Source organism: Theobroma cacao, chromosome 2 (genome assembly GCF_000208745.1).
Source record: "Theobroma cacao cultivar B97-61/B2 chromosome 2, Criollo_cocoa_genome_V2, whole genome shotgun sequence".
Classification (NCBI taxonomy): domain Eukaryota; kingdom Viridiplantae; phylum Streptophyta; class Magnoliopsida; order Malvales; family Malvaceae; genus Theobroma; species Theobroma cacao.
Window position 1 is genome coordinate 6,240,401 of NC_030851.1, and position 21,574 is coordinate 6,261,974.

The following is a 21,574-nucleotide window of genomic DNA, read 5'->3' on the forward strand; positions in this document are numbered from 1 at the left end:
CTATAGTTAATTAAATTAATTCATGAACTATAATTATTAATTAATTTGTAATGTCTTTTAATATTTATGCTTTATATATATATATATATATATATATATATATAGATTCATTTATAAGGAATATAATTACTATTATATATATTAAAATATTTTTGACGTGTGTGTGTGTGTGTGTGTATGTACTTTAAATATAATTATATTTACTTTCTATTTTGTGTAAACATTACAAAAATTATAACAAATAAATTTATTAATTATGTTTGAGATATTTGTTTTGATTATTTAAATTTAAATTTATTATTTGTGTGTTTTAATTAATTAAATTATTAGTAAATTATATGAAATATGTAAAAGAAATATTGTTGTATATGAATACGGATTCGAATTCGGGTAATTGGGTTTCTATGAATAATATTTAATAATTTTTTTACATAATTAAATTTTTAAACAGGTTAGAGTAATTATAGGGTTGTGGGAATGTATTATAATTAGAGTTAGAGTTATAGTAGTAATTTTAAAAAAAATTGAATAGTTAATAAGGTTCGAGTAGTTTTTTTTTATAAAGTTCGGGTTTAGATATTTCAAAATTAATGAGTACTCTAACCGTTGACATTCCTATTCAAAAGATGCTACTCAATCAAGATGAGTAAATGGTTTCTTACCGTTCTCATCTTAAACTTAATTATAAGATACTCGAATCTCATGTAATCGAATTAAATACCTTGGATATCCGAAAATGGCATATCCATTGCCATCCTTACTTATTCGGTTATTTTTCGGCAAACGCTTTAGGCTTGGCCCTTTTTTTCTCTCTTTTATTCTTCGCAATTGGGTTTTCGGTGTGGAGGAGAGTAGCCTTTGTTTTGAGCAAAGGCTTTGGACTTTGCCCGTCATTGATGGCATAGTTTCATTTTAGGTAATCGTCATACAAATTCCTAACTCATTCTATATCTGAAATTCTTTAGATTTGGGCAACAATAGTTTACCTAACAGTTCTATAATTCTTTGGGCTATTATCAAATTTGATGTTTTCACGTGAAATGTCTTGGTTGATACAAGTCTTTGGGCCATGTCTCTTCAATTTGGGGTCCATATGATTGTAATTTGAATCATGAAAATTTGACTTTTTTATTTTTTCTTTTACCATGCCTGTATTTTGTTTTCATTACTATAATAATATATATATATATATATATATTGTATTTCAAGTACTTAAATAAAATTATATAATATTAGAATTTTTAAAATAAATGTATGTCTTAATTCCACTGGTGAGTTTATTTAGTTGCTTATGAGTCGGTGCGTATTTTAGCTACGATTTTGCATCAATTTTAAAAGATTTAATAAGAGTTATGTAATACTATAATTTGAAACTAAATTAATGTAATATATATTGACACTATATTAACAATTTTAAAATACAAAAAAAAAAATGACCCACAACCATATCTTTGCCCATTCATTTTTCTTTGACGCCCAAATGTTAGGATTACTCAAGGTCTCAACGTTGGTGCAAGAAAACGATAGAGTTGACTGATTGAATTGTTGGTTTTAATAGCTGTTCTCTGTTTCTAGGTCCCCTGTTTTGTGTTTGATGGGTTCTTTACAAGCTGACTGATGTTTTAGGAATGAGTTTAATTAGCTCTTTAAAAAAAAACAAAGGAATGAGTCTAATTAAGCTCCTCTTTCTCTGTTAGTGGCATTTTTGCTCGTTAAATGCTTGATGGATATTTAACAGATATTTAAGTCATAATTTTAAACTTTTAATCGAATATTTATAAGATTCAAATATTTTGTTAAATAATAAAATTTAAGAAAAAATATCTAGATAACTTACCTATTTGACATTTTTAAGGATAAACCCACAATCCACTCAATAAAACTGTACAAATGTTGTCGGGTTTTGTAGGTTCGAATCAAATTTTTAGCCCTCAGCTGTACAATAATGCATTCAATTAGCCCTCGGATGCTGTTTCAATGGAAAAGCAGAAAAAAGAATACTAGATTTCCGGATTATTTTGGCCCATGTAAGTAAAACACGTAGCGAAGGACCAAAACCTAGATATTGCCAAACGAAGGCCCATTAATATGGCCGCGCTTTTCGGCCTCTTCTCTTCCGCATTCGACAGCGGTAGTAAGACTAAATCTCTCTCTCTCTCGCTCGTCAAGCTACAACGACGACCCGATTCCGAGGTAATATCTACCATCCGATTATTGCTAATTACGCTATCAAATTCGTTTTGTTCAAATTTGGGGATTAGTTGATTTGATGGTCTTATAAATTTCGTCTGTTTATATAATTTAGTTTTGCAAATAAAGTAAATTTTCTGTTATTTAATTCACAGTTAAAAAGATTGGGAGTAATGGACAACATAGTAGATTCCTTAAACAACGCCTATCAAGAATTCGTTGCTGCGGCGGCTAATGTTCTCGAAACAAAGGAGTCTTCGGCTGCCCAAAAGACGGCAGCCACGGATGCTGCCTTGGAAAACTTTAAGCAGAAATGGGAATTGTTCAGAGTGGCTTGTGATCAAGCGGAAGAGTTTGTTGAGTCAATCAAACAAAGGATAGGGTCCGAGTGCCTTGTCGATGAGGCCACCGGCTCTATGGCTGGGAAGTCGGGTCAGGCCCTGACAACTGGTCTTCCTCCCATTAGTGCTGTTCGTTTGGAACAGATGAGTAAAGCTGTCCGGTGGCTTGTGATTGAGTTGCAGCATGGTTCGGGAAGCGCGGGTGGTGCAGCTCATGCCCACCCTTCGGCCCCTTTCGATGCTAGATTCTCGGAGGATGCTGCTCAGTAGGTATAGGGTTGTTGTTTTGTACACAGGAACTCCACAAGCCTCTCTGGATGTCTGCCGGGTGTGGATTTTGTTATTCAGTGTTCATTTCCTTATTTACAGTTAAATAGACACGTGGTAAGCATTGAAAGTTGCTTGCGGAGTGATAATAACCATAGGTATATCAATTTATGTTGTTTGAGTTAGTTGTAGAATACTAATGGCATGGCATTTTCTGTTTTACTAATCCAAGTCTAAAAAATTATGTAAATTGTAATGCAAGGCCATTGTTTCCTGGGAAACATCCCCTCTCAAAGCTATGTACTTTTAATCACCACAAGTTGGATAAACTCATTATCTTTTGTTTAGGTATCATTAGACGTGACTTGTATAGTCCTACCAAATTGAGTTCCTGGGTGGAGTGAAGGATCCTTTACTCTTTTTACTAATTGGCTGCTCTCGAGAGTTTGATCCCACGGTATTCTGCTTGTCAGCCGCATTTTTTACCATTGTACTAGAGAATGAACCTTAATCTTGCATTGTTGTCCAAATCAGTTCTTTTGCCCCTATTATAAAGTTACCTTCCTACCACTGATCACACTGCTACTCATTGATTGAGTGTCAGAAAGCAAGGTCACATGTTAAAGAAAAGGGGGTCATGTTAGTTGAATATCTTGGGATCCTGATGATTCATGGTTGATAACTTTAGATAGTATACTGACTTCTATTGTTGATGTGCACCATATATAATTTACCTTATCTAATGTGTGATGTGGCGCATACTTTTTTCGTGCTGAATTGTTTCAAAAAAGATTCTAGATTGTTTTGGCAACTCCGTCATTGCCATATTATGTTGTTTTATAGTTTGTCTTGATGTTTTAATTTTGATTTTGCTATAATTTGTATCTAATAGTTCTCTTTGTGTAAATTAGTTCTGATAGTCATAACTGTTCAGATTGCTCTGTTAAAATTTTCAATGTTGGAAGGCTAGCCAAGAACCTTCCCTTGGTTTGAGGACATAGCTTGTATTTCATACATTGGCACAAGCACAAGGTGTTTGACACATTCACTCCCCATATCCTATGCATTGGAACACGACTATATGTACATGTTTTTGACATATTAGGATATTGAACTGACTTCCTTAAGTCTTTTCTTACTTGCATAAACAAATTTGTATGACTGTATGTGTAAGTTTCTTGACAAAAATGCTTTAGCATTCTAATGAATGAAAATTGTCTAATTTTAAGTGTCTGACAAATTGCCATTTTAAAATAAAAAAAAATTCTCCTGTGGAACACAGAGATGTTTGTACTTTTATTTACATTCAAGATGGAATAGTTAGAAAGTTATCTGGAAATTTAGTATCAAATAGACATACTAGTTGATCCATAACTTAGGACATGACATGGACTGGAAAAATTCCCTAATAAGTTATAGCCCTTGATTGCTTGGCTGATATAATAAGTTCCTTTTATCATTAATGACTTTCTCACAGAGACATCTCTTGCAGCCAATGTCAGTAAGTTAAGATATATACAGAAGTCTTAAGGTTATTTTATGTGAATGCAAGCATGTTATGTTTTATTGCAGCAGAATTCACCATTTAGTATTTAGATTAATTTGCTTTCATAATTTGTAAAACCAAAAGTCATGGGAAGATGGATTATGTCTTTTGTTATTCAGAGTAGAGAGGAGAAAACTGAAGAAGAAAGAGGAAAAGAGTAAACATGTGGTGAAATTCGAGAATATAAAATTGCAGGTTCCATCTTTTGTTTGCTTTTCAGGAGGTTGGTGATATGTTTCAATGGCAGAGCTTGAAAAATTTGTTGGTCCGATACCACATTCATAGCCTTTTAGACGCCTTGTTTCTTCTTCCCCTTCATGTGTTGGTTGAATTCTTGTGTACATAAGGTTCATGTATTTGAAGCGTGATAACGAGGGCACTTACATCTCCATGCATTTAGTTGTTAGGTTTATTTCTTGAGATAACTTTAGTTGATTTATGTTCAAATATTTATAGAATTATAGGGTGGCCGAACTATTTCTGCTTGCAGTGTGTAGAGATGCTGCAAGATGGTCCTTGTTTGGGAAGCAATATTATCATGAGCCAAAAGGAAACTAAACTTGGTCCAACCTTATGCTAATATAGAGTAACAGCCACCAATTGATTTAGATTTTAATGTGCCGATACAATGAGAGTGAGGAAGCCAAGGACCTGAGCTATGTATCTAAACAAGTATTCATGTTGACCAGAGTCTGCTAATGAATGGTCTGCTTTGTATGCATTCCTCTAAGCTACATGGGGCGAATCAGTCATCTGCTCTATAATATAAACCAATTGCACCCTGCAACTGCAAAACCCCTCCTTATAAACAATGCTCTCTCCTTCCTGAATAACATTACACATATTTAAAAGCTGTGATACCTTCAATGTATCTCCATTTAAGCATGGCTAAAGCCAAGGCCAAGGCCATGTCGCACGAGGATCTTTTCCAAGTCAATTCCTTGTATGTGAGGCTACTGGTTTGGCAGCGTTCACGTCAAAGTTATGACCTGCAAACTAGCCTGATAATAATTTAATACTACTACTAACTTTGAGGCCTCAAGCCATCTTGGGGGGGAAGCATCTATAAACCGGCAAAACTTTAGTCATTAAATACAGTAAAACAAAAAAAAATTAAATGGAACAAATATAAATTTGTTTCTTTTTCTCCCTAAAGTAGTACTATAAGTAAAAAACGTTAAGACTCCGATCACGGGACACTTGCTTCATAGAGTTAGGGAACGTTTCTCTTCAGCTCTCTCATTGTCTTGGTGAATAACGGTCTTTTTTTTTTTTTACTTGTTCCTTTTCTCTTCTCTTTAATCTCCACAAATTCGCTTTTCTCTGTTGATTCTGCATCTGGGCTTTCCCAATTTCTCTTCAAAACTGTCTCGAATCCTCTTGCTCCCAGCCGCCAAGCTGCTTCTACAGTCAAAGAGAGCTATCCCAGTTGCTTATGTTTTTTAAATATTGGAGGCGTAATTCCACTTTTTTAAGCTCTTCTTTTTCTTCAGTTTTTGCTCCTTTCTTTGCTTTTTATATATTCTTTATGCTTAGTCTTTGATTATTAACTGGGTTTCTTTATTTTTGTTTTCAAAGATTAATGGATTTCAAGAAGGAAACGCGGATCTTGTATTGCTGGATAGCTCAAGTACGTGATTTTGGTTTACTTTTTTCTTTTATTGACTAGCATTATTTTATGGGTTTTTTTTTTCACTTTTCAGTAAATAATTGATTTACCAATATTAAACATAGGTCATGACACATGAGTAAATATCAATACTTTCTAATTATTCATTGATTTGAATTGTGAGCTCTTTGTCAATGGTTTTCTGCTTTTGTGGGATAGGTTTTAACAATTATGTTACCTTTCGGTGGAATTTGATGTTCAGCAGAGGATTTTAACGAGTAATAGAAATGAATTTTCTGTCAAATTGTCATGGCTGATGTGCTGATTAATATGTCATTTACTTTATTTGAATTAAATTAGATGTTCATTTTGGGTTTAAGGTTTGCGCAGATTGGAAATCTTCTACTTCGATCACTGTGGCGTCTCATACATGTTATTATCAACTTATGCTACTTAACACTGGGTATAGCTAAAGCGTTTGAAAGCTATCTTATCTCTTGGGGAATACTGAGGAGATACAAATCCCTCCAAGTCGCCAAGCTCCGGTATCTGGCTATTGTGGTAGAAAGTAAAGATGCTTGCCAAACTTCAAAAATTATTGAGCTTTTGCAATGGTTGGCAGATGTCGGAGTAAAACATGTTTGCCTTTATGATATGGAAGGTAAGAATTCTGTATTCTCACTGTTGCTAGATTAATCACGTGAAGATGTATCTGCAGGATTTGTATTTAACACATTTTGTTGTTCTAGGAATACTGAAGAAATCAAAGGACTTCATCTTGGAAGAGTTGGATGGTGCAATATTGTTTGGGGTACTATCTTCTCTGCTAATGGCCAACTTACTCTTTTCATAGATCACTATCATTCATTAACATCATTTACTCAAATATAAATTGGATAAATGGCTGCTCAGTTGCGAAAACCAAAGTGTCATGTTGTGTAGCAGTAATGGAAGGTTCTTTATGGTACTATGCAACAAAAAATTGTAGTTACATTTCTAAGGTTGACTTGGCAGTTGCACAACCTTCAACTTTGTATGAAAAATCTGATACATGTTTGATTCATTTATATCGGGCTTGGTCTTGTCTGCTTTTTGTGCTCTTTGGACTCTATATTAGGTTTGTTTCCGAAAAGCTTGGTTTAGGGAGTTATTCCATGTACCATATGTTTGCTTAGCTCCGATTTTCTATAAAGTTATTGGATTGTTTCTGACATACATTGATACAACTGAGATGTTAAAAAGGTGCTAAACAACTCACAAAGCCTTTGATCTATGTCATGCAGGAAGCTTATGAAAATAATGAGATACCAGACCAAGCACAGATGACTCTGGAGTTTGCATCATTTTCTGATGGGAAAGAAGCAGTGGCCAAAGCAGCCAATGTACTTTTTATGAAGTACTTAAAATCAGGTGCCACTGACCAAAATCAGGAAGAGGCAATCTTCACTGAATCTCAAATGGCTGAGGCACTCAAAACTGTTGGTTTGTGTTACTTGTCTGATCTACTTGGTGCTTGTTACAACCAATTTGTTTTGCTATATTTTAATATTTGAGTTTGGATGTTGATCTTCTTTTTTCTATTAGGCAGTGGAGGGCCAGAACCTGATCTTTTATTAGTATATGGACCTGCCAGGTGCCATTTAGGTTTCCCTGCCTGGAGAATGCGATATACTGAGATTATGTGAGTATTCTCCTGACGTAAAATCTTTGGAATCAGGGCAAATACCTTGTTGTTTTGTTCTCCATAAAAAATGCTTTTTATGGGATCCTGTCTGATGAAAGACTTACAACTTTCTAAATGGTCTCTTGTGCAATACATCATTACCATTTTTGCACAGAGCATAGAATAATTCATGCATAGCTTTCTCTTTGCATCTTATGTTCGTAATTGATTTGAAGGGAAAAGTAAAGACAAGCACTGAGGAAAGACGTAAAAACTCCATTTGTTTATTGTTGCTTTGAGATTTCTAAGGATTTCTATTTTTACCATGCATGATCAGTTGTCTTTGAAGTATTTACTTAACCTGTTGCAGCCTTATCTTGAGTGCTGATGTAGTGTTTGCAGAGATTCTTCTTTGTTAAGAGCTGAAAATTACAGTCATTGCAGAACTTTAGACCTTTTTTTTATGAATAAATCTGTCTCCTTACACTGAATTATATGTTTCTTCTTCTTCTTCTTCTTCGTTGTATACAGACATATGGGACCCTTGAAGTCCATGAAGTATGGGTCCCTAATTAAGGCCATTTACAAATTCACGATGGTGCGGCAAAACTATGGTAAGTTGTTTGCCCTTTGACTTGCACTGGCTGTTTTTTCCAAGTAACGTGTAAGTGAATAATGACCAAAAAAAAAAAAGGAAAAGGAGAAAATAAAGAAATAATAATGAACAAAATTGATAAATGTGAATGGTGTCCCAAACTAGAATTAAGGTAATCAATTGAAAATTTTCTTGCTCTGATCTGTAAAGCCTCCAAGTTTGCTTCACTGTCTGTTCTAGCATAATCTGCTTTAGAGTTCAGATATTTCTAGGAATTTGTTCAAGAGCAGCCTACATTCCATGCATTTAGTTAATAACTGAGTTATTCAAAATCCATATAATTTTGTTTTCATGAGACTAGTAAGGGGTGGGTTCTTGCTAATGTTTTTGGCAAATTTAGTTTGTAATCAAGAATGATAATTGCATTTGGTGAATCTGATCTGAATTTGCATTTTCCAACAGGTAAATGAGGTGCTGCGTTGAGAAGATCATTTCCGGGACAAGTTATGTCATAGTGTAGAATAAATGTCGGTATTTCAAGTTTGGCCAGCAAAATTCAAACCTGATTTATTTCAAATGGCCAATAATTTTCCAGATATATTGAACCATCTCTCAAAACAAGTGCCTGGTTATTTGGTTGTTAGATTATCATAGTGTTTGCCAATTACATGTCTAACTTTATATATATATATGCAATAATTTCAAGCTATCAGGTACATCTTTTCTCTCACCCATGAAATGTTTAATACTCAGGACAGACAAATCAGGTGATTATAGAGCAACGTCCAGGTGAGAATATGATCTGCTTTTGCAAGGAAAAGTGTGAATGTGAAAAAAGTGAAGTGGCAATGGAAGTAAACCTTCAGTCAAGGTAATGGAGGGTCAATCAAGCCAAATACTCATAAAAATCTACACAGCAACCACATCAATCTTAAGCCTAACCAACATTTTTAAACCATGGAATCCTCTCAAGGGGTTCATTTTTTATGGGTTGTAATTTTATTTTACAATAAATTAAAAGAATTATACATTTGATCAAGTACTTCATTGTTTTAAAAGTAAAAAAAAAAATAACAACACTTGCAACATAATAGAAAAAGCTATCAACAAAAATTTAATGGTCATATATTAGATATTAAAACTAAATATTTTTTTCTGAATCTTAATACCTGTGCAACTCTCAATGGCATGGTAAAATAGATTATTCTAACAGAGCACTTTTATAGTTCTGTATTGTTAGAGACCAAGACAAAATTTTAATCTCAAATAATTAGCATCTGAATTTATAAACCCCAATTCAGGACATGATTACAATTGCCAATAACTATGATGGGATGACAGTGAGGTCCAGATTGTCATGTTGGCAAGGACTTGCAGCATTGCAACCAGGGATTCTGCAAAGCCCAATCCGAGTTCAATACTCTGTTTCCAAGACACCATCAATGAGCCCGAACTCCATAGCCTGTGAGAGGAAAATAGCACACTGGTTATTCTTTTCTTTCATTCATAGAAAGTTTCAATGCCTGTACATTTTAAAAGCATAAAGATATCACTGTATCAGGCCCTTAAGAAGGAAAATCAATTCGACCATGATTGTCATTCTCTTTTCCTCCTACTTGCAAGAAGCAAGAAGAAAGGAAAAAAGGACAGGCCTCAGCCAGGTTTATAGTATATACTGACACCGAGTACCATTTTCTCATGAGTTTAACAAAATGTAAATTACACCCGTGACCTCTAAAATTTGAGACGTATGCTATTTTGGCCTTCATAGTTTGGAAAGTAACTTTCAATCATTTCTATTCTTTCAACATTATGAAGATATATGATCACTCTATTAGTGTTTCTATTAAGTTCCACATGTATATTAATTATTTATTTAATTTTAAAAATTATATTATATTAAAATAGTAAAATTAAAAATAGAAAATAATAAAATTATTTATTTTGAATTAAAATATTTCATAAAATATATCTTACATTGGACTGGCCAACCACAACAGAGAGCCGAATCTGGCCAAGTTGGCACTGCAATGGTGTCTAGGCCAGATCCAGCCCTCTGTGTTGCCCACTGGCTCCTGGCAGGTGCAGGAGAGAGATAGAGGGGGGGGAGGGGAGAAGAGAGAANAGCCTGTCGTCAATAGCAGTAGCAAGAAAGTTGGCATGAAAAAATATTTTCTTTTCTACATTGGAGAAGGTCCGGCTGGTATCAAAACCAATTGGATAATGCAAGAATATCGTCTCTCCGATTGTGATTCTAGCAGCAGTAGATCATCCAAACGTAGAGCACATTCCAAAATAGTTAATCCCTAATTGCCACATTGACTCTGCCTACTCATTCTTGTTCTGCATGCTTTGGTTTATATTTTTCTCTTTATTGACATACTATGGATTGGTTTTTGTGATGTCAGGATCATAGCAAATGGGTTGTCTGTCGGGTTTATGAAAGAAGTAGTGACGACGACGACGACGGAACAGAACTCTCGTGCCTGGATGAAGTCTTCCTATCCTTGGATGACCTGGATGAAATAAGCTTGCCAAATTAGATATGGAGGAAAATTGAGATCTTTAGTGATGAAGCTTTATCCAAATGTAGAATGACGTCAATGTTACTAGGGAAATGGAATTATTGTAGCAAGCAAGTGTTCTATAGTACTTGATATGGCATTATATGTTTCTGGATTTTACTTTTACTCCCTGCTTACATTTCCAAAGAGTGACCTTCTCTGGGATAGTGGACCAAACGTTCCGCAAGGAGAGCCACAAATTATGTTGGAAAAGATTAGATGAATCGAAATACAATTTGCTGGAAAAACCTCTATTTTTACATGTGTCGACAGATGAGATGAATTGCATGGAAAATGCGTGCACTTAGACACTAGTGTCATACATACTCCATATTGAGTATTGTTTTGCCACCCTTTTGGTGAGATTTTCACGTGCAGGGATTATAGTGAGGGAGGGAGGGACAGGTGGAGCCCAAAGAGCACTGTGAGGCTTGCTGGGGCATGCAGCAATATTTTCCCATTCCCCTCACCCTTTGTTTTGTAGCCTTTTTATTTAGCTTTTTCCACTTTGATGGTATTTGGTAGTAGCTGTCTTGTGTCACAATGCTAAGGAACAATTTTTTCGTGGGTGCCTGCTTAGAGAAGCATTGAGTCAGATATGATGCAAGCAGCCGCACGCTTTTCATTTCCCACGCGACTAGTTTACACACACGTACACTCTTCACAAATTTCTAATTATCATACTCCAAATCAGTTCACGAGCACCAGTAACTATGTAAGACAACTTATATATATATCCCAACCCTTTAAATAACAGCTACAAATATTGAATTCCTTTGCATTCCCTTAACCTTGCATAAAGTATGTTAAATATATATACATGAAGACAGACCATAATTATCATTATTCCTAATCAGCATGTACACATAACATTACTTGTACAACGGGTACGTTGTAGTTTGAAACAAATAAACAAATTAATACCATGTCTTCTTTTCGGAAAAGATAATTATTTCATCACTGGTCTCTCTTTATTCATTTTGGATGTTTGATCTGCAACTACTTTAATATAAAATTTTATTGCAAATTTGCTGTATTTAATTTTTAATTTCTATAGAGATTAATGGTTTTTGAATAAAATTGCCAAAAAATAATGATAAAATATATCCCAAAAACTTATGATAGAATTTTAAAACGCTTGACAAATGTTACAAAAAGATATATAAAACTAATTCTATTCATAGTTTAATTTTAATTAGATAACAGTACTGTAATATAATTCTAATGAAATATTGTAATTTAATTATAATTTTAATTAGATAATTTGTATAATTATTTAAAAAAAAAACACAGAACATTCTATATAAAAAAATAGAGTGATGGGACCGCTAGTTGAACTCTGGACTCACCTCTAACTATACATGTCCTAGGGCTAGTGATGAGAAATGAATGTTTTTGACAAGCAAGAGTGACACACTGGCTTGTGGGGGAAAAAAAGAGGGCAACATTACTGGCCATAGAGAGAACAAAAAACAAAAAAAGAATGAGAGCAATAATTTGAGCCCATTCTGATATGATCATGTTGCTCTTTGACGCATGGATTGCACAAACTTGGTCACTTAACTAACACCTATATAGGTATATAGGCTATACGCAAATGCTTCCCCGGTTGGCCATATCACCAAAGCCAATAACGCCACGTGCCATGCTGCCATTGCATTTCCTAGCAATGTCATCGAGGAAGAGTATGGTTTTTTGTTTTTTCCCTTTTCCAATTTTGCATCAACTCTTAGGCCATATATGTAATTGCCATGATTCATAGGAGAAGATTGGCACAATTGAATTTTAGTAGTAGTTTTAATTTTGGGAGAATAACCCAAGCCATAAGTTATAGTATAAAGAAGAAATTAAACAATAGATTATGAATAAGTGATAAAAATAAGCATCTGCTCAAAGTGCGAGTCAAATCTCAATCTTGCATTATGGAGATCATCCTCTATTAGTTCAACAAAAGGAAGAAATGGTACTAACAACATTTCGCGGAACATTACAACGAGCATGTTACTTGTATATTTGAAGTTAACTATTTTTTGTTAATTCTTAAGGGGAGCTTAATAGATAAAATTTGAGATTTTATTTTAAAGATTTTGAATATGAATTTCAAAATAGATGTAATAAGTTTTAAGAGATAGAATTTGAGATTCCATTTAAAAAATAATTAATAGCATATATCACATGTAGCTTTTGTTGCAAGAGAAATTAGATTTAGGATTTTTGTACCCACGAGCTCTTCTTGGCTTTTGTTGAGCTAACAGCTAACTAGTACATATGTACCTTTTGTTTCTGCAATAAAAGGCTACCTATTAGATTTAGGAAACAAGTGTTTTTTTTTTTCCTTTTCCCTTTAATTCTGGCAATAGAGTGAAGTTTATGAGACAATAAAAATGATAATGTTTTTACTATTGTTGTAATTCAAAGTCTAGTAAAACATTATATATATATATGCATACAAAATTAGGTTACTTCAAAAATAAGAAAAACAAAATGTTCCCCCGATCATTTCACTCCTTGTCTTATTCATTCATACCCATGTGCACACAAAGTGCATAGCTTCTTTAAATAATTGAGTTGGACCTTTTTATAGATATTATATTTTGATAGTATATGTTTATATGTATTAATTACTTTAGCATGAGTAATTATTTTTTTTTTAGAAATGATGAGGATTGATAAATTATTAAAAACGTAATTCATTATATATATATATATATATATATATATATATATAAAGGGGTCAACAATAAAATAATTAAATTTCAAGAACAGGAAAATTACCCATTGTAGAAGAGTCTCCATATGGGCTTGGCAATGCAGAGACTATCAATCTCGTCGAGTTTCTGAACATTATGAAAGAATTTAAAGGAAAACCGAACAATGAGAGCAAGGAAAAAAACTTTGAATTCCAGTAAAAAACAGCAGGTGAAGAAAAAACATGTACCTCGGAGAAAAGGATGTAATACAAGTGGGTCTGGCTCGAGAAGCTAGAGAGAGACTCAACGAAGCTGAAATAGCCGAAGCTACCATTCTTTTAGATATATATCGACACAAAGAAGGAAATTGAGATTTTCAGAGAAAGTCTGAAAGAGAGGTTTTTTGAGTGGATAGCGAGGACAAAGAAAGTTGCAGCTGCAGAGTGAGTTTTGTTTTCGGGTTACGCCCCGGGCCCATAAATACTTTTAAATTACCATTTGCTGAAAGGCCGGACTCTGCTATATTGGACCATCTCGGAGTCCATTCTCTCTCAAAATTTATTTAACGCATAATATCCAAAAAAAAACTCTAAACTATTTTAAAAAATTAAAATAAATTTTTATATTTTTATTATGTTTAATTAAATTTTTATGTTTTTATTTTGAATCAAATAAGTTTTTATATTTTTATTTTGAATCGAACAAGTTCTCATGATTAATGATTAACTTAATCAAAATATCATTTGTCATTTTATATTACGTGACATTGACTTGGCATGTTAAAATATCATAATTAAGATAATATGATATATTGACATGTAATAATTGATGATTATGTAACATGTTAATTTAATATGATAACATAATTATTTGATATTTTTTACCTTCCATAACAATATCATGTTAATGTCATATGGATATAAAATGACAAGTGATATTTTGATTAATATTAATTAGTCAATCATTAATTATAAGAGTTTATTTGGTCTAAAAAAAAAAACTTGATTGAATGTAATAAAAAATTAAAAAAAATTTAAAAATAATTTAAGACTTATTTGATAAGTAAAAAAGATAAAGAGTTTTTATTTAGAGATTTTCCATTCACATTTAAATTTCACCTGATTTTAAGCCCTATGCAACCCACCTTACCGCTAGTTTGTAACAAATACTATGTAATAATATCTATGTTTCAGCAAAAAAGGCAAGTGTTCCTGGATTTCAGCTGAATTTTTAAAGGATTTAAAGTTGAGTTTAGATGCATGGCAACTCAAACTGACATTTAGATTATGTTTTTACGAGGATTTTGCAATTACTATGATTCATCACACTTTGGGAAACTTTATATTCCTTGCCAACACAAGTGGGGGTCATCAGCATTTGGAGGATGATTAGTATCCTGATTTCAGTTAGAGCCGAGTTCGGGTGTAAATTTGCTGCTTGGCATGGTCCGCCATGCAAATTGAGGAAAAACTTCAGTAATGGAGGTTTAAAGGGTAAATCCGAAAGCTGCCTCTGGGCTATGGCTGCGAATAATGACTCCCTATTCCAAAAACTGGTTCCATCTAAGAAAAGAAAAACCGGTTCCCTGATAACCATTCGCATTAACGATATTAGTTATAGAATTATTGATTGGAGTCGGAGATTCTAGTGTCGGTGGTAAGATTAACAAAGTTTATTTCGGGTCTTCTATCAAGGGGCCTGGGATCATGACAATTAATAATTGGTATAGTCACTTTCTTTATATCCTTTTTTTTAAAATTATTTTTTATTTTTTAAATATATAATATTAATTTTTAAAAGTAATAAAAAATAAAATTATTTTTTAATATTATTACGTCATTAAATTATTAAAAATTACATTTATGTGTTGAGCATAAGATACTTTTTAAAATAAAATATTTATTTTAAAAATTAATGAATTTATTTAAAATTTTAATTAAAATTTAAAAATACGAATATTTTACTCAAAGATGATGAAAGCAAGGGTGACAGTGGACCTATTTTGGGTTTGAGTTTGGGCTGATTAAATATAACCCGTGATATTAATATGGGGCAAGACAACATTCGGCTTACTGATGATTTGCTACTAAGCCCACGAGAATTATAGGTGCGGCTTGACCCAATTTCCAGGTTTTCATGCGCCAGTCGTTACATTTTGCCAGCTCTCCTTGTCAGAAAATAATTCTTTAGCATGAAAGTAATGTCCTGTCCTGAGGGAGGGGAGAGAGAAATGGTTTAGGGCTGAGAGAGCAGAGAGAAGAGGTGGAGGGAAGAGGAAGAGGAAGAGGGACGGTCGGGGTACCGGCTGCTGGAGAGTGACAGAAAAAGAAAAAGAGGAGATTTTGATATAGGGAGACTCGAGGGAGTTCGCACTGTTCATTTATATAAGAACGTGTTTCAATTTGATTTCGAAATGGGCTGGGGCGTTTAGTCAGTTAAGGAATATGAAGTTTTTGGGAGACGAAATTAATTTTTTTCCCGGGGGAAGTTGGGGGTTTGGCAGGGTTAGAGTGTTGAAGTAGCTGGAACTCCCTAGACTCTGTTGAGTGACATTTCTGGGCTTAAGTGCTTCACAAAGCTTTCTGTTTGTTATTTTCCTATTAGGTATGTGTTTTATCAACACTTTAGCTGTTGTGAATTGAATTTCATTTAATCTCTTGGGGTAGGAAAATTTTAACCTTTTTTCTTATATGTATTTATTTGCATGCTATATTTTGATGTTTCAAAAGGAGACTTTGTTTTTTGTTCCATTCATTGAGTTTCTTCCAATTTTAAAATGTGATTAGAAAATTATGTGCTTCAATATGCTATCAAAGCTGAAACTAACACAGGAAATAAAGGAACTGTAAAATAATGAACACTGATGATTAAGATTCAGCTATGCTACTGTCAATAGTAGTATCTACTCTATTGTGAACAATAAAGAGTCTGGGGAGTGGGTATTGCTTTTAAGTTTTTTTCTTAAGTGCATGAACAACACCTATTTCTTATTTATAGCTTTTGCGGTAATGTTGGCTGATAGGAGGATGATATTATTTTTGAGTTCATTAGTTTCGTATTTTGGGTTGAGTTTTTGTTTAGGAACTGCAATTTGCCCAGAGAAAATTTTATGAATGTACCAATTGATTGGCCATACTGCATTTGGAATGTCATTCTCAGTTCCTCTGAACAGATAACTTTGTTTGTTCATCATACATAGTAATTTGCTGGTGCAATGAACATAAAAAATACTCTATTCCTCTAAGCAAACAAACCGTGTAGGTTTCTGAGTCAAGGCATAATGAATTTTCAATAAAAAAGAAAGGTGTAATCTACCTCTCAAGTATTTAGTGATGAACTATAAAGAAAGCAAGAAATAATGTTCTTTGGTTCACTTCACTTGTCTTGATGGGGTATATCTGCTGGTGCGTGAGGCATGCGGAAAATGTATGACTTTTATATTCCCTTTTCCTGCAGATACCTTCCTCCAGAAATTGGATGCTTAAAGAATTTGGAATATCTGTATTTTTCATTCAATAAGATAAAGAGTTTGCCAATTGAAATTAGTCACATGAATGACTTGTCTTTGTTAACAGTTGCCAATAACAAATTGGTGGAACTATGTAATTTATCTCTTTCTCTCTATGGTAATTATTCATCATTATCTTTTTCTTAATACATGACAAGTTTTGAATCTGGTACGCTATATATATATATATATTTGATCTCAATAAATTTTTTATTTTTTTTTTCTTTTTCACTTGTAACGTTTGTAGCTTTCTTCAACTAAGGTATATATTAAAATTGAACTAATAATAGTTGAAACTATTCTCTATCAATTGAAGGTTATCTATATTTCTATTTCTTATTCTTTAGGGTGTAGTCAAATCTTAATTATGATTGAGCTGTGCTACTATTGTTTGGTTGTATTGTAAAGTTAAAAACTTCAAAATTTTCTCACAGTTTTTAATTTCTTCAATCTTTTTCCATGTTCAAGACACTACAATTGAAGTTTAATTCTTTTTAATAAAACTTCACATTCAGCTTTATCTAAATATGAAAATATAACTATTGCTATGACGGCAAATTTTAGATAAAACTCTCGCTGATCAAGGGAATGATGGTGAAACCTTTAGTTTTTAGTTACACTATGCAATCTTATATCCCAAGGCAAATTGAAGAGGAAGATTCAGACCTATGCCTTGGGAGATTTTAAGTTAAGAGGAGGCGACTAGGGGAGGTTTCAATATTTCTCATAAGTCGAGTAACTCAAACATATGTTAGCACATGCAAAGGAAGCAAATAGCATGGTTGTCAAATTATTAATTCCTCATGATGAAATATGGGTATAGGAAATTTTTTTCCCTTTTTTCCTGGGTTAATGAGCATGGAAGCTTAATCATAGGAAAAGATACATCTCTTTGAATCTTGATGAGATAATTTTAGAAGAAATAATGTTGGCTGTTTAATAGATATAAAGTATAAATTCTGTGTTTGTATTTATTGACAGAATTATATGCTTTTGGTGTGGTTCATTTCTCTATTTAATTATCTGAATGTCGCATATTAACTTGACATATCTTGGTTGATCATTATGTTTTCGAAGTAAATGTTTATAGGTTTGCAAATTCCAGAAATGCTAACAAGGTTGCACATTGGATTGTCGAGCACCAAAAATGAATCTTTGTTCAGATGATTATGTTTGTAATCCACCTTTGTAGTGATTGTTATATATGCATTGGAATTGTTAACTCAACTACTCAAATAGCCTTAATGCATATGAGTTAAATGATTATATTGTCTTTGCTCATGATTAGATTAACTTGATTATAATCTTTGAAGTGCTTAAAGGAGCAAAAAGACTCCTGAGTTAAATGAAAAACAAAACAAATCCACAGCGAAGTGCAGGACATAACTCTTGTATACTTTAAAAGATTGGCGGTGACTTTAACTTACTGAAGGTTAGGCCTTTCTCTCTCTTTACATGGTGTTCCATTTGCTTGAATGTTTGATGCTATTGTTTTGCTTTTTTTTTTTTGGATTTTTGGGCATTTAGCATTTCTTTCTGACATTGCTTGTATAATGTTTGTGAAAATAACTAAAATGGAAAAGAAAAAAAAAATCCTATCAACAGCAATGTTGCCAAGACAAGCTCAAACCATAAAGAAGCTGTGGGAATTTGCTACCCAAAACTCTTCTACATTCTCAATTGTTGGAAATAAATTGAAGCATCAATGTGGCTCCTACTCTACTGGACAGACTTGCAGAGAGCTTCCAAGGAAGCTCAAGAAAGCAGAGCGGAAACCATGGGTGACAAATATTAATGAACTGAAGCGTATTGCTAGAACAGAAAGGAAAGAAAGACAAATGGTGCGGGAAAGGATTCTACAACCTCCTGAAAATGGTTTATTGGTTAAGGAACTGATTCCAGTTGCTCATCAAGTTTATGATGCCCGAACCAAACTACTCGCTTGTGTTTTGAAGGTTGCTGAGGGTATTGCCATATATTCATGCAGGTAAAACAGAAAAGTGTTTTTTAACATCATCTGAGTTGACAAAGATTTATGAGCATTTCTTCAAGGCTTCTTTTGTTGCATGGTGCTTTAAAATTATTAAGGAAGAACCTTTTCTTTAGTGTGCTTTTATATATATTATGTTGTTCAGACTTGATTATGAATGTTGGACAAGGATTCATGTCTGATGCTGGTTTGTTAAATTTTGTCTATGCATTTTTTTCTATATTTCGGGACATTGGAGTATGGACAGATATGCATTTTCACTTCAAGGTGTCAGATATCTAACGAGATTTTGAAAGAATATCGATATCAGTGGATGAGAAATGCCAAATTCTAAGTGAACTATCACAGGGTGCAACATGGCCAACTTATTGAACCCAAAAATAGCTTGCTTAAATATTTTGGTTTATTATCATTGATTTTGTGATTTAGATTTTCATAAAATTTTCTATGCTATATATTTGCTCATGGTGCAGTGTGTGTGGAGAAGTTCACATTGGCAATCCACCACATAAGATCAGAACATGCAATGTTATGGGTAGCGCAGCTAGCAAAGAGCACAGTTGGAAAAGAGGTGCTGTTGAACACATCTTGCCTCTTGTTGAATCTTTTCATCTCTATGACAGGCTAGGAAGAGCTGTTTCTCATAATGAACGGCTCCAAGTGGATCGAATTCCAGCAATTCTGGAATTGTGTGTCCAAGCAGGCATCAACTTCTCTGAGTATCCTACTAGGAGAAGAGTCTTTCCTGCTTACAGTATTTCTGGTAGGATAATAGACTTTGAGAGGAGATTCCCCAAAGAAGATGCACCTGGCAAAGACATTAATTCATGTGGGTTTTGGCAGAAGAGAAACAAGACTAGTGGTGATAGCAAGTTTGTAGACCTGCAACCTGGTGATCTACAAGGTCAGTTATTGTTGTTATTACATTTTTGGTTTCTTAAGTTATGACTGATTTCTTCTTTGATCTGAGCTATTCTGCTTCATATTGTCAAATATACGCAAGTCTCTTTGAATAATTCTCCAATTAATTGTTGTTTTGTTGTTCAAGAAATTTTAGATTAGAACAATGATAAAGTGATTTCAAATTTGATCTCTAATACCGTAAGCAGAATTCAATACGGATATAACCTTATAATTCTATTATTGGCTGCTAGACTTTATCAAAGTTGATTGATATCTTGAATAGGTATTGCGGTCTGTGGGATGGAGGCATGGAAGAGAATGCACTCAGGAGCCTCTAGGCTTATGCAAAAATATGCTGTCCAAACTTGTGGATACTGTTTAGAGGTCCAGGTGGGGCCTAAAGGTCACAGGGTACGGAATTGTCAAGCTTACAAGCAGCAGATGAGGGATGGGCAGCATGCATGGCAGGAGGCAACAATTGATGATGTAATTCCTCCTGTGTATGTGTGGCACATACAAAATCATCAAAGTGGGAAACCTCTAGTAAATGAGTTGAAGAGGTACTATGGAATGTTGCCTGCAGTGGTGGAGCTGTTTGCACAGGCGGGTGCCAGCGTGCCTGATGATTACGCTGGTATGATGAGGGAAGATGTTGCAGTGCCTGAATTGGATGAAGAAATGTTGGTTGTTTAAGCATTGCATTGAATCTGCATACATGCTGTGGGATAACTGAAGGTTTCTGGAGCAACTATGCCTTGACAAAGAAAGATCTTTCTTGGGGATCATATTTAGAATTGGTATATGTGTGGGAAAGACTATATCTGGTGGTTGCAAAGAGATGATAAAAAGTTCCTGCTTCTTCAAGTTTGTCACAGAGTTTTCTTATAACAGTGATCAGCTAACGAGTGGGAAGGAAACTCATTGTACTTTTGAGAGTGTTCTTACAGGTATGTCTCATGCGTGAATAGATTAGTCGGGCCCGGATTATGAAAAATCTCCAAAAGCTTGTCAGATGTTGGCTTGAGTGCCTACAATATTATCTCTTATTCTATATTCATTGCTAGTACGTTCATCAAACTTTTTTAATCATTTAACTTGAAGTGAACTAGATATCTACGTCATTTTGTCATGCTTCCATTACAATTTTTTCTTTCAGGCAGGAGTCTGGTTCTAGCCCTTGGTAGTCTTCTTAGTTTGATTTGGGTTTTTTCCTGTGGAAAGCTTGGAACATTCAAGTTGTTGCTCCATGTTTCAGGCTCTTTATTCTTGCTCCATGGGAAGAGTGGAAACAATGCAGCAAGAGAAAAAAATGTGACTCGGGAATTTCTATCATCAAATCATTGATTGAAAAGAGATGCTGTTCCACTTGCCGTGAGAGAAGTAAACTTCCGCAGCTTAGCAATTACAAACAGCACATCATACATCGAAGATCTGACCTAGTCTGAACATGGCATTAATATGAGATTCCTTGTAGAAATTAAACTGTGATTCTGTTTGAATGATCAACTTCAATCAGCACTCTTAGCTAAACATTCCATTTGGAATAAGAAAGCACCATTCAGTTGATTATTGTAAGATGAAAGATAGCATATTTGTATATCCTTTTAACTATTATGGTTTCATATCAACCATTATCGTCCCTTGAAATGGTCAATTGGTATCGACAATTATTCCCACTGATTGAGGGGAATTTTTGTTTTTTTCTCTT

At 33.9% G+C, this 21,574-nt stretch overlaps 4 protein-coding genes across 7 annotated transcripts; all 4 read left to right on the plus strand.

Annotated features, from left to right (window-relative positions):
• LOC18608156 (mediator of RNA polymerase II transcription subunit 32) lies at window positions 2,009-3,181 on the plus strand. Its single transcript, XM_007042692.2, has 2 exons — window positions 2,009-2,193; window positions 2,346-3,181. The coding sequence occupies exons 1-2, from the start codon at window positions 2,089-2,091 to the stop codon at window positions 2,799-2,801; spliced, it is 561 nt and encodes a 186-aa protein (XP_007042754.2). The 5' UTR covers window positions 2,009-2,088; the 3' UTR covers window positions 2,802-3,181.
• Window positions 5,456-8,925, plus strand: LOC18608157 (dehydrodolichyl diphosphate synthase complex subunit NUS1). Its single transcript, XM_018116093.1, has 8 exons — window positions 5,456-5,801; window positions 5,923-5,974; window positions 6,344-6,614; window positions 6,703-6,764; window positions 7,237-7,435; window positions 7,538-7,634; window positions 8,148-8,230; window positions 8,674-8,925. The coding sequence occupies exons 2-8, from the start codon at window positions 5,927-5,929 to the stop codon at window positions 8,679-8,681; spliced, it is 768 nt and encodes a 255-aa protein (XP_017971582.1). The 5' UTR covers window positions 5,456-5,801; window positions 5,923-5,926; the 3' UTR covers window positions 8,682-8,925.
• LOC108660619 (NAC domain-containing protein 104-like) lies at window positions 9,801-11,035 on the plus strand. The gene is made up of 3 exons (XM_018114857.1): window positions 9,801-9,872; window positions 10,294-10,509; window positions 10,620-11,035. The coding sequence occupies exons 1-3, from the start codon at window positions 9,801-9,803 to the stop codon at window positions 10,752-10,754; spliced, it is 423 nt and encodes a 140-aa protein (XP_017970346.1). The 3' UTR covers window positions 10,755-11,035.
• Window positions 15,542-21,572, plus strand: LOC18608159 (APO protein 3, mitochondrial). Of its 4 annotated transcripts, none has more exons than XM_018116118.1 (5): window positions 15,542-16,069; window positions 18,287-18,960; window positions 19,437-19,867; window positions 20,150-20,813; window positions 21,122-21,572. In XM_018116118.1, the coding sequence occupies exons 2-4, from the start codon at window positions 18,449-18,451 to the stop codon at window positions 20,557-20,559; spliced, it is 1,353 nt and encodes a 450-aa protein (XP_017971607.1). In that variant the 5' UTR covers window positions 15,542-16,069; window positions 18,287-18,448; the 3' UTR covers window positions 20,560-20,813; window positions 21,122-21,572. The 4 variants fall into 4 exon arrangements, with proteins under 4 accessions (XP_017971607.1, XP_007042760.2, XP_017971608.1 ...); XM_018116119.1 differs by lacking the exon at window positions 15,542-16,069 and having other exon boundaries at window positions 17,187-18,405; window positions 18,557-18,960; XM_018116120.1 differs by lacking the exon at window positions 15,542-16,069 and having other exon boundaries at window positions 17,187-18,405; window positions 18,579-18,960.